This window comes from Arachis ipaensis, chromosome B5 (genome assembly GCF_059453495.1).
Source record: "Arachis ipaensis isolate K30076 ecotype BB chromosome B5, ASM5945349v1, whole genome shotgun sequence".
Lineage (NCBI taxonomy): Eukaryota > Viridiplantae > Streptophyta > Magnoliopsida > Fabales > Fabaceae > Arachis > Arachis ipaensis.
The window spans coordinates 30,366,386-30,380,242 of NC_142440.1; the positions used below are offsets into that span (position 1 = coordinate 30,366,386).

The 13,857-nt window shown below is 33.0% G+C and overlaps 2 protein-coding genes across 2 annotated transcripts; both read right to left on the reverse strand.

Annotated features, from left to right (window-relative positions):
- Positions 1 to 2,572: 2,572 nt before the first annotated feature.
- MMP (matrix metalloproteinase) lies at positions 2,573 to 4,079 on the reverse strand. The gene has a single exon (XM_016347138.3). The coding sequence runs from the start codon at positions 3,900 to 3,902 to the stop codon at positions 2,781 to 2,783; it is 1,122 nt and encodes a 373-aa protein (XP_016202624.1). The 5' UTR covers positions 3,903 to 4,079; the 3' UTR covers positions 2,573 to 2,780.
- Positions 4,080 to 6,555: 2,476 nt separating this feature from the next.
- On the reverse strand, positions 6,556 to 10,759 carry LOC107643478 (zinc finger MYND domain protein). Its single transcript, XM_016347137.3, has 7 exons — positions 9,997 to 10,759; positions 9,157 to 9,297; positions 8,701 to 9,066; positions 8,257 to 8,499; positions 8,008 to 8,100; positions 7,091 to 7,291; positions 6,556 to 7,003 (listed from the first exon to the last, which is right to left on the reverse strand). Exons 1-7 carry the CDS (start codon positions 10,321 to 10,323, stop codon positions 6,791 to 6,793), a joined length of 1,584 nt encoding a protein of 527 aa, XP_016202623.1. The 5' UTR covers positions 10,324 to 10,759; the 3' UTR covers positions 6,556 to 6,790.
- Between the last annotated feature and the right edge of the window lie 3,098 nt (positions 10,760 to 13,857).

Sequence of the window (13,857 nt, forward strand, 5' to 3'; positions counted from 1 at the left end):
AAAGATAATAGAAAGTATCACGTTGTACCACATATTGCTGGTAGAAGAATATTTCAAGTTGTTAGACGTGATCATGTGAATAGTCTTGACGTCTTTAATTTGGTGTTATATTTTTTGCTATCTCACGTTTACACTTAACTATATGTGATATTTTAAACTTTAAAAAATTTGCAGCACCATCCTAGAATTGGTGTCAAGCCTGACATTCAAGAATTGTGATAAATTACTCATCAAAAGAATAACAGAGAATGGGTCCATGAAAAAGCTAAACAAATTGATGTAACATTACTAACCTTTTCCTTTTATTGTTGCATGGAAGTTAAATTTTATTTTCATTTTCGAATCACAAATTGGATTGTGTAGGATGATATTAGCTGTATGATCAATGAATCCTGCGATTCTGAAAATTCTATCACTCCAAATGAAGCTTTTTTACTTGTGAGAGGTGAGAAAAGTGGTGCAAATTATGGTATAAAGGCTTGAAAATCTAAGTTAAGGATTCAAACACAACTTTAAGAGGCAATGCAAGACTGTAAGGAGCTAACAAAGAAAATAGATGTGCTCAAAGAAAAACTTGAAGAGCAACGAACACGGGAAGAGGAAGAATTAGCTCGAGTGAAAGCTCAATTGGAAGCTCAACAAGCTGTTGTGAACTCTTTCATAGGGCGCTTTGATAATGAAAAAAATAGACAATTAAAGGTACTCCTAAAATTGCTTATGATTTTAATACATATTCCTAAATGATTCATATATTATTATTATAGTTTAATTTGTATATGGATCTATTTATTACATTTTACTTGTGTCATGGTTGAGAAATGCCAAATGTCCTATTATTTGGTTTGATAAATTTGGTTGTGTATTGGCTGAGAAATAAGTAGTGAATTGGTTATTTTTTATAGAACCGTAGATGGTGAAAATATCTAAATTTTAGGGAAGATTCTGCCAAAATTTTTCTAAACATTTTGGATAAAAGTTAATGGAAAAAAAATTATAATTGGTGTTATATCTTGTTTCTAATTTTTTGTTTTGGTTTTCTTATTTATATGAGTGCTAAAATGGTGACAACATGCTACCTTTGAGGGCTCAAGAATATTTTGATTCATAGAGACACTAATCTATGTTAGACTTTTAACTTTTGGTTGAACTTGTGTAAGAAATATAATTTGTAGAACTAATCAATGCATTCATTAATGTTATTTTGTTTTAAAACAATTTTAGTTAAATGAAGCATATTTGAATTATGTATATTTTTACATTATATAAATATTGACTTGCTCAATAAAATAGTTAATACATCAGTTAATTAAAAAAATGTTACAAAATCAAGTTACATTTTGTAACAAAATTTTATGATACGAAAAAAATATATTGTTACCAAAAATATTTTGAAGATCAAAATTTGTTATCACTTTTGTAATGACGTTTGGTTTTTTGTATCAAAAAAATTTGTTACAAATATTATTTTGAATTGTAACAGTTTTAATTTTTTGTTACAAAAATTTTTTGCAACGAAACATACTGCAACGACTCTTTTTTTATTACAAAATTCTTTTGTTTTAAAATTTTGATTTTTTGTAATAATTTTTTTTTGTTACAAATATTACTTTTTCTTGTATTGTAGCTTGTTTGATCAATTCAACCTCAAACCTAGCATTCCTTTAACAATGGTAATTATCTACAACTTGTCATTGTGTTAGTTTCTTTCTAATGTATTGGTCACTTGTACAAACACATTTCTTATTGAATGTACAAATTGCTCAACTAAATTTCATAGTTGGATCTCATATTTGGATTGAGGACCTTGATGAAGCTTGGATTGAAGGAGAAATATTGGAATCTAAGGGCAATGAGATCACAGTTAATTGTACTTCAAGGACAAAGGTCAGTTATCACAACTGATCGAACAAGATGAAGAACCAGTTACTTTACTTGTGTGGTTATACTGCATGCATTCATGCGATGGTGCCTTTTGCGGGTTATTAGTAATCATATCTATCCCAAAGATCCTGAGTTCCCACTAAATGGAGCGGAAGATCTCTCTCTCTCTTGTATATGTTTGAGTAATGTTTCTTATGGTACGGTTCCAGACTTACACAAAATATATATTGATAGCTAAACCTTTTCCAAAGGTTACCTCACTTATATTCCAGGGAAACAATGGAAAAGTATAAAAGCATGGCTTTCGGTGAGAACTGAGAAGAGTCCAAAATAAACTTAATGAAAATACTCAAATGAAGTTGACAAAAATATTTTTTTATGAAGATGTTTTGTTTAAAAGTGTGATCTATTTATTTAGTTATATTTTAAATAAAAATAATATTTTTATAAATATTGAAATCTAATCATATAATTTATTATCCAAAAATTAAAAAAAAATATTTTCACACGAGGATAATCATAAAGTTTTTATTATAATATCCACCAAACTTAATAATTAGTTTATTAGTTTGTTTAACTAAATATAAAAAATTTGAATTCTACTTTAGATATGTTCACAAGGTATACCGCGGGGAGCCGGAAAAAAAAATCCCAACTCAATACCGAAAAAAAAGAAAACAAATGATAACAATTTTTGTCAAGAGAACAACATATAAATTCACACAAAGAATGTGGAGTATATGTCAATCATACAAAGGCAAGTATAGTCTGTGTATACCAGCTAAAAAAAACTGTATGCGAATCTGTATACCCGTATAAATAGTTAAATACTTAAACTCTACCCTACACCTACCTAACTAATTTAAAAATAAAAATACAAAAATAGGTGTGTCTACAAATTACAAAACCAAATGTGCAACCCCAACGACCAATAGAATCACCAAACCCCACATGGACCCCACGTGCCTTCCGCCATTGCTGGTCTCACGCGAAGAAGTGGTAGTCGTATCAGTATAGTGAGGATTTGAACCATAAAGGTTCTGAACACCAGCAATGTCATCATCCATAAGCTTCACCTTCCTCGTTTTCGCAGTTATCGTAGGGTACATTATAGCTTCTTTCACAGAAGTGTGACCCAACCCTAACAAGTGCCCTATTTCATGCACCGCAACAGATTCAAGATCCACCGCCGTCGACAGCGACGCCGTCGTCACATCGCCGGAGGCAACCCAGTCCTCCGCACCGTCAAGGTGGAACCTCCCGTCCGTTGGAGAGAACGCGTGCGCCAATGTTCCAAGAACGCCGTCGAACGGTTCTCCGTCTCCGTGGTTCCCCGTGTAAAACCCTATCTTCACGTCGGCGTCTGAAAACGACGTCGTTTCAGTGAAGTTTATCGTCGTTACCTCCGACCAACGCGAAAAAGCTCTGGCGAAAACGTTCTTAACGACGTCTTCGAGGTTGTTGCCTGGATCGAACGCGTAGGTCAACTCCGTCGTTCCCTCCGGCCACCGCGGCTTCCCGTCGAAGAACGTGTAGTGTCCGACGGTGTGGAATTTCAGCTTCGTGCTGCTTGTGGCGGTCGTGTTGGTGTCGGACTTGCCCGAGTTCATTGTCGTCGTGCCGTTGATGATGTCGGCGACGCCGCACCGTGGCCGGACGATCTGGCTAAGAGTTGCGTCGTCGAGCTCGCCGGTGACGTTGAGGTTGAAATTCTTCTGGTAGATTTTGACGGCAGCCTCCAGCGCGTCGTCGAAGTCGTCAGTGAAGTTGGACGGCGGTGCGTTGGGGATGTACCCGAAGTGGTGGAAGTAGTCTTTGATTTTGGATAGGCCTTCATATGTTTTGCCACGCTGGCAGCCGGTGAAGTTCCGGTACGAGTCCCAAACGCCAGGCGGCGCGTGGCTGGAGAGCCACCCCGGAATAGATGATGGATCTGGGAACATACGAGCCGAGACTGGAAAGAGAGTGTTATGGAAAAAGAGAGTGATCAATAAAGAAAGTAAGATGTGTTGATTGTTCATTTTAGTGTTTGGTAATTAGTGAGAAAATGAAAATGGAGTTAGTGTAATGTGAAGATATAGTTTGAGTTTCCATTTTTATACCAAGTAGGAATAAGCAAAGAGCTGACGATGTCAATTTTCACATGAGAGGGATGTAAACTTTGAAGTCTTCGTCTAATTATTGTTGCTTTTGTTTTTTGTTTGATTTTTGATGCGGCTTTGAAAAGTTCTATTGATTCCCGCGGTTGGGCAAATAGGTAAGGTAAGTACCCGGAAGATTGGTCGCTCTTGGAAACGTCGCCGTTTGACAATTGGCATTGTGTTTTGCATTTGCTGTTATCCCATGGAGAAAAAGACCCTCTTAATAAAGTATAGGGGATAAAGACACTTTGCTATTATCATTGAATTTACCAATACTATACGTACCAATTATGCTGCTGGCTATATAGAACTACGAATAAAACAAGGGTGGCCTTGTTTGACTTTGATAATGTCCATTTCTTTCTTTCTTTTTTGCTCACAAACTTCACAAGACCCAAAACGGACGACAATAGTATTATAGATGCTTCTATTGATTTACTTTTTTTTTTTTTTTTTCTTGTATGTCACTTCTATTTGGATAGAAAAATATAAGTGGATTACAATGGCACTGATATAAATAACAAAAGAAAAAAAAATGTTTCAAATTAAAAATATATAAAATAATATATATGGTGATTTTTTTTTAGTTGAATATATAAATAATAATTAATTTTTCGTGCATATATAATATTTTTGTATATATATATCTTAATTTTTTAAAGTTATACATTGAGTTATTTTTCAATAAATATAGTTTTTAAGTCTGATTTAGTAAAATGTTTGGAGAAATGTTTCCACTTTTGAAAAATATAATATTTTACTGTATATTTGGCAAATAAAAATTTTTTATATACTTCTACTTTTTGTTTAAAAAAACTGTTTTTTAATGTTCATAATCTAACATAACTTAAAATATATATATATATATATATATATATATATATATATATATATATATATATATATATTATTTATTATATTTATGTATATTAAAATCATTTTAAACGTTAAAAGTAATTTCACCAAACAATTTTTATAGCATATTTACTAAAGGTTTTTTTTTTTTTAATTTATCAAATAACTGCTGCCATTTTTAAAAAATATCTTTTAAATAAACTATTGAAAAAACAAAAGTTTACGTAACTCATAAATAATATAAATTATAAACAGCCAATCAGTGAATGATGAGAAGGGGGTGAAGGAGGACTGAGAAAGTCCGAAAGCTACGGGGGTTGTTAATGGTTACGTGGCCCTCGTTGACCGAAATTAAGCCAAGCCTATCGATAAGTTTATCAACGTATATAAAATATGTCCATCAACTCGTAATTTCAAATTGAGTACCCGTCAATTCAAGTTATGAACTTAAGGTAAAGAAGAGACATCATGACATCGTGAACTAACCCAGCTTCTATTTCACCTATGAAGTTTGAATTCTATCTCGATATTTTTCTGGTCATATATATCCTTTTTATGTACGTACGATTTATGTACTTACATTTTGATTTTTTTTTTCTTGTTCCTATTTACATATTTGGTGACCTATATAAATGACTAGTCTCTGTGTCATGCATTTGTTAAGCGTTGGTTTGTTACAAGTAAATCTTAGCTAGAATTTTGAACTAAGAATTCGTATAATGGTGGAACGGAATCATAATCATATGTCATCAATGGAAGCCTGCTCTCTACCGTACGTTTAACGTAAGTGTCCAATATTTTCAACGTTGTCCTCCTCACGGTTTTGGCTACATGTATATGCATCATGTCTTACGTGTGGGTTATTAGGTTCCGAAAGTTTCGTAGCAATACATTTTTCGTACTGCAATAAAATATGGTCAAACTAGCGTTGGCGCAATTTGAAGTTTTCCTTCTTATGAAGCAGAACTATTTCTTTTTGTTGAACAATATCATACCAAAACATTATTACAGTTGCTACCATTACCATAAACACACTTACACCCCGACTTCCCGAGGATGCAGCAAGCGTTGGATTCATTGCTCTAAAATCTAAAGTCTGCTGTAGAGGGGTCTCAAAACAAAACCAAAGTAAATACCCCTCAAAAAATAGAAAAAAAAAAAAAAAGAAAGGGGGGGGGGGGGGAGGGTGAGGAATATATGATAAAATAAAAAAAATATGTGCACATCAAGGACAGATCATAGAAAGGTTTTCGATAAGGATTGTGTGCATAGTTAATATAAAATTTCGAAAATTCCTTTTCAAGTAATTTAGATAACTATCTTGGAGGAATTGAAGTTGAAAAAATAAATTAATTTTGGTTTTAAATACTTGAGAAGTAAATTTAGAAGTTTTTTTCTTTTTTTTGGATAGTACCAAGATACGGTATATAATACTACCAAAAATATATAAAAGCAAAGAGTTAAAAATAACGAGCATAATTTTCAGTTGATGCTTGATACAGTTAAGTTGAATAGTCATAAACATTTTACTCTCACCAAACTTTACAACCTCTTAAAATAGTTTTGAACCACCTTAGATGATACGATTAACTGAATGTTTCATCCTCTAAATTTCCACTATTGGTAAAGCAAATTACTTTTGGGATACTCAAATTAATATAGTAAAATATATCAGGATTTTCAGGAAACACAATTATCGTCCTAGTATTTGATTGAAGATTACATCAAACCACACGGCACACCCACCAAAATAAAGTCGTATATACAATGCTACAGTTTAAAAAAAGGGGTAAGATACACAATCCTTTTTTTCAAAGTTTATAAACAATTCGAGAATAGCAACTACCAATAGTCTTAAATTGCGGATAACAAGAAAATCTAAGTAATAGAAATGACATGGAGAAGAGATGTACCTAACATTGTGAGGGTCTATCATAAATTGGAGGAAGTGAAGGACAATTCTCATTCATATTGGAATACGGTTCCAATGTGTTATAGCCAGGTAATTCCATCCTATATTCACCCAGAATCTGGCAGAATGGGAGCTTGTCATTCTCATTGTTGCACCATCTTGGAAGGCGTGTTTGGTTATCCTCGAAAATCTTAAGCATGTATGCATCCCGAATCTAATGAAAAAACAATATGAAACTAATAAGCCAGCAAGCAATTATGATGACCAGGAGTCCTCTAATCACTAAGGTGGTATGACTTACAGTGAATTCAGTTACTTGAATGGAGCTAGAAAAGGGGCTGAAAATCCCAGCCTCTTTATACATCGAAAGAATAAAGGCAACACATGTTGTTGACTTGCCATCGCTGTACACCCATTCATCTTGTTCTGGAATGGTAAGTAATTGATCAAATGCTATCCCACGCTTCTCAGTCTCGAGTAGAATGTCATGCAAATCCAAGCCCTGAAAGCAAATACAATAAGATTGCATTAACAATAAATAAAAGGATTTTATCATGAGGAACTATTCAAAGATTTTATTCTCAATGCAATACAGTATCATTCAAGAAATGAAATTATGCCAGCATATTGTACACATCACTAAACTATATCACGAAATTCCTAAACTGACAAATTCCACTTCAATAATGAAACAGAGTGAAGCATTTCAAGCAGGATAGTCCTTATAGATCAAATTTGCATGCAATGAGAAAGGAAGGGCATGTATGAAGAGTTCTTATTAATATATTGTAACCCTTCTTTTCACCATGATCATCAAATTATAGAACAGCATCAGTTATACTTTGATGTCATCGGCAAACTAAGGGCCTGTTTGCATTTTGTTTTCATTTTCTGTTTCAAAACTTTCAGTGTTTTTCTATTTTCAGGCTGTTTTTAGTTTTCTTCCTAAAAAAAGGAAATACTAAAAATTACGATAGGAAATTAAAACAGAAACCAATCAGAACCTTATCCCAAGTGATGTCAACTTGTTTTGCCCGTGACTTATTAGCTGTAAAAGTGAAAGAAACATGCGATTGCAGACACACACACATACAACTTACATCCACGTATTCATGTATGAAAATTATGAGTCCAATTTGACTCCCAAAATATATTCAAAGCAAATGGATACTCTTTATCACACCAATGGTTCAAACTTCAAACAGCATCAAGATATACCTCAGTCCCTAGCCGCTTATTCAGTGCTTCATTCCACATATTTGCAGCATAAGCTGGCTGCATTCTAGTCCACATAGACATGACAGAAATTACCTGCACAGAACAAGTCATCAGAAACAAGATTTCACTGCTTTTACATTATATAATACAGTCACCTCTAGGTAAATCAGCATGCACTTCACATAATTGCTGGTTCAATTTCATTACGATAATTCTTAAGACTGAAAAATGCAATGAAAAGATTAATACCAAGTGAGCATCAAGAGGTGGTGGATAGTTGTCAGCTACTGTGTCAATCCAACTAAATATCATATTATGATAACCATATGGCTTGCCAGACATGCTTCGAGCATACTCCCATGCTGCAGTGGTGTTGAATTTGGCACGCAGCTCTGGATGAAGTGGAAGCAATGCTATCTGTGGGTTAGAATCATCTTTGAGAGCTGATTCCCACCATTCAAGCCATGGAATAACCACTATAATTTCTTCACCCTGTAGCCAGAGACAGACATCCAGATAAGATAATCAGCAATTGTGTTAACATAATCAATGGTAAAAAGTTGGCGGTCAGACACTAGTGATGATATGAACATATTTTTAGGAAAACAAATAAGATCAGAATACTATCAAGTATAAATATAATTGTGTGAGTGCATTCAGTTGAACAGATCTAAAGTCCTCCACATTCTATACCTTTTCATTCTCATGCCCTGATTCACCAACCCATAAATTGCCCATTTCATCCTTCAAGCAAACTGCAGTATGACCGGCAAAAGCACCAGTTACCCACTTTTCTAAGGTCTCAAAACCTCCCCACCTACCACGGATCTTTGATACAGCTAAAAAGTCTCCAGAATGAACATCTGCAGGATCAATCGTTGCACGCCAAGGCTGATCGCGTTTCTCGAATGTAGCTCCCATGTGTTTCCTTAGGAACTCTAAGTTGGCATTTTGACCCCATGCAGTGTTGGAGAATAGAGGCAAAACATCAATTAAAGAAAGCAGTGTCCCCAGCATCCCCGATGGCATGAGAAACACAGAAACCCCATGCTGCTTTACCTGATCAATTCAGTGAAAATGTTAACTTCCTATAGTTTGGGATTAAAAAGTATAAGAAATTTCAAACATAGTAGGGAACCAGGAAAATACATATTCCAACTCTGCAGGCTCTTCCCATGAATCAAACTTCAAGGTATGTTCTCGAGCAGAGAAGTAGTAGTCCCATGTTATCCTGTATGGTGTCGCGAAAACATAGAGGTCCATACAGGTCCAGCTGTGTGCAGCTGCTGTCTGCGAAAGGCCAAAAATCTTTTCAATATACGAACAAAACAATCCCATAATATAAAGTGGGCAGAAGAGGGGAAAACAGTAGATAGATAGATGCTTATATTCCAAATTAATCTATCAATCCGTAGCTTCCCAGCTTCCAATACCAGAACCATCCTATCAACTAGACAACTATCCCGTAAACCAAAAGTGAGAAAGAGAGATGAAAAACTGGGTGTATATACTGAATTTATGCAAAAGGCATCTAGGTTATAGCGGTTAAATAACACAAACAATTTCATGGCAAAGTAATACCAGTTCACTTACGTTCCCATGGGGAAAAGAATCAGTTGAAAAAGAAAAAGTTCAGTGGTTCACTACTCAACCAGTCAACAACTATTGAAATGGATCACACTGTGAGTAAATTAGAACAGAAATATGAAGTATGAATTAAAAAAGGCCTAGTTTTTGCTTTAACAGAATGATTATGATTATGATTACATACTGATTCAAAAAAGTTATACTTTTCTACTTATAGTTGGGAACCACAAAAACGACCAATATTCTCAATTGAATTACGTCAATGAATTCATAATCAAACACAGTTCAACCTAACTAACACAAACTCCACTTCACAAGTTCAGTAATCACTACCAATTATGATTAATAATGATCAAAGCAAGTTAAAAATAATAATAAAAATCGAGAGAGAGAAAGTCAAACCTTGAGATAGAGAACGCCACCCCCCAAATCAGAATCATCCCTGTCACCTGTGGTGAACTCCAGTTTCGCTTCATTATCAAAAAAGCAAGCACCTTTCCACTGAATAGAACCGTTGGTGGGACTCACCGATCCAACGAAAGAAGGGAGCAAATCGACGGCACTGTGGAAATTGTTAAGAACAGGCCACGATATCCCGTGAGGGAGAACTGGGAGCACATCTTTGACTCTGAAGGGAACCTTGAGAGCGCTGCCGAAGTTCGAAAACCCTAGAATCCACAAAAGAAGAAAGAAGAAACGGAGTGGAGAAGAAGAAGGAGGGGGAGACATGAATTTGGATGGGGATATTTTGGGAATTTCGCAAGAAACTGGGTTTTGATGGATTTTAGGGGTTTTGATCCATTCCAGGGGTTGGGGATTTGGGAAGTTGGGTTGTTACGCCGTGAAGGATGGAGACGACGACGTGGGAGAGTGGTGGTGTGAGGCGGGAGTGGTTGGAACTTGGAAGTGTGGAAGTTTTGGTGAATTATTGTGATAGCATGCGGTGTTGGTGGGACTCATCACGACACGTGGCATGAAAAGGATGATGATGTTGCCAGTTCGTTAAGTACAAAACTGGATTCTAAATTCTAATAAAATCCACAAGTAAAAGACAACGTGATTCAAGTGTTTAAAGAGAAGTCGAAGCCTTTGTCTTCAATGAACCAACTAGAATATTGGATCTTAATGGTCCTTCGTCGTAAACAATTTTAAATTACGTCAAATTACTCTTTTGTTATTTCTTTTTTCTTTTAAAAAGAATTTCTAAATTACCTTTTTCTTTTTTCTCGTGAGAGAAAAAAAGTGATATCATATCAAACTAATGGCATTAGACACTAAAAAAAATAATAATAATGACATATTTTTTTTTTTTAGCAAGGTCACCACTATATCTTCTTTGAACTATGACCATACACACTTGATCATCATCTATCCGTATTGATGAATCCTGGTAAAAAGACCAATGTTTTCACTATTTACCAAACAGCATCTCCAACGGGAAGGAAATTTGAGCCCGGTTACTGTTGTGTGAAAGAGAAAGAAGAATTGGAGCGTTGAAGTGGGAAGAAAGTGAGTTCTCTCACTAATTTCAAGAAGAAAGAGTCTCTGATTATCCAATCAACACTTGTCATTTGACAAGTTATATAAAAAATAAATAATTATATAAAATGTTAATTAATTAAATAATAATTAATTTAATAATTATTATAATAATTAATTATATTAAATATTAATATTTTTATTTAATTAATAATTTATATTAATTATTTATGTCATAATTAATATTGAATATTATTTATATTATTATATTAAATTAGTCGTTGTAAAAAAATGTCCAACTTTAAAATAGGCAGCAACATAGACAATTGAAAGAGGACTTGATTGAACACATATGGCAATTTTACAATGTTTGTCGTCAACTATAGAGTTTAATTATGTTTTTCTTTGTATTAAGTAATTTTATAATTTAGTGTAATCCCGAATTATATATTGTGTATTATTGTTATATATGAATTTATTTAATATTAATATCTTTTAATAGTGAATTATTTTTAAATTTATAAATTTAATTTATATAATTGAAAAAATTAATTAAGTATTTTAATTAATTAATTAAGTGGGACCACAACAGAGACTAAAGTTAGTTCCTCTATTTACTGTTTAGGACGCAAAAGCTTATGTGGAGTTACTTTTTATGACAGATGGATTATAAATAAAAAATGGGATGAATTTTCTACTCGAGATGGTCTAAGATCAACTTTCTTATTAGGAGAATTTTTGGATGGAAAAAATATTTTTAAAATTTTAACGGTCTAAATACAATCTTTCATTCAAACTATTAAAAATAGAAATGAACGGTTTAGATTAAGTGATTATTTTATATAATAAAAACTATAATAATATTAATTAGTAATTTAATTTTCATCAAATTTTGGTTTTACATTTTTATCCTATCTTTTTTTTTAAATATATTTTTTCGCTTATATTAATCTCTTCTCTTTTTCTCTCCCTCTCTCTCCCCCTTTCTCTCTCTGGAGACTCTTCACACTTTTTATTGTCCAGTGCCCACCACCCCCCAACAACAACAATAAAAGCTTCGCTCAAATTTTAGACTAAATCCTTATTTTGGTGAAATTTACGCAATTATCTATTTTGGTCCTTGAAATTTAAAATGACCTATACTAATCCTCTATATTTAAGTCCGGACACTAATACTGAGATGACATCCTCCCTACCACGTTAGATGATGAGTAAACGACGTCATTTATCGTTAACACCCAAATAAATCAAAAATGTCGTCGCGTTGTATGTGAAGGGAGAAGAAACTATGGAGACCCAAAATAAAGTATTCTTCTTCTTCTCTACCTCCACTATTCTTCAGTTCTGACTTGTTTGGACGCCAAGGGTAAACGACGTCATTTACTTATCATCCAGCATCGAAGAAAGGGTGCTATATCAACAGTCCGTTTGCCTAGTCATCGCTGGAAAGAGTCGAATGACCATATTGGTGCCCAGACTTAAATCTGGAGGATTAATATAGATAATTTTAAATTTTAAAGACCAAATTAAATAATTGCATGAATTTCAAAAACCAAAAATGAATATTAAGTACAAATTTTAGGACGAACAAATTTTTTTACGAGGAACAAAAGTCATTATTAAGGGCCAAAGTGCCAGGAAATAGCTTAGATATGCAAGCTTCGTTCATATGTCTTAGTTACTCTATAAAATATAGTTTCTCAATATGTTTCTTTTAATGTCACTAAAATTGGAAACTGGTTTGGATTTTGAATACAATTCCACTGAACTGGAAATTATTCCTTGTTTTTGGGAGAGTTGAAAAATTGTTATTCATTCTTTGTTCTTGCAATATAGGAAAGAAAAAAATAATTAGTAATAATATTAGGGAAAGTATGAGGAGTCAATGGAATATTTGTACAATACGTACAATGGAGGTTTAGAGAGTATTAGAGATATAATCATTAGTGTTACCTTTTTCTATAGTTCGATCCTTGGTGAACCCGAAAATCAGTTTAAGTTTTTGGGAAGATGGTTATTCTAGATAGTATGGGGGGATAAAAAACGTTATTAAGCCATGGGAGGAAACAATTTACGTAATTCAGCCAAAATGAATTCTGATACACCATTCCACCAAATATGACTTTTATATAATTCGAATTAATAAAATTCGAATTATATTTACACGTAATTCGAATTGAATCACATCGAATTACTCCCAAGCAATATTCGAACCTAGTTCGAATCAAATTGTATCGAATTTTGCATGTATAGTTCGAGTTATATTAACTCGAATTACTTGGAGCACGTGGCCTAGAGTAGTTCGAATCAAATTGATTCCAATTACTCACATTTGGAATCAAATGGCTAATTACACATTGTACAATAAGATACTAAAAAAAATACTATATAATATAAAAAATATATACTAAAAGAAGTATAAATTAAGATTATAGTAAATTAACTTTAGTATAAAATTATTAAATATAAATTAATTTTAACTCCTATTAGTACATTGAATTAAAAATAACATATAAAAATGTATTTGTATTTATTAAATTTTAATAACATATAAAAATTAATGACTTTTTAAATATTTTTTTATAATAGGAGTACATTTTTATATACTTTAAATACTTTGTATAAAAATGTACTTGTATTTATCATACAAAAATAAAGTGTTGTGCCAATATAATAACATTATAACATTTTAAATCAATTTTTTTCTAGGATTTTAGATTAAAAGCAGCACATGAAAAAGCATTATTGGTATTTTAAAGCTAACTTAATTAAAAAAGATAGAAC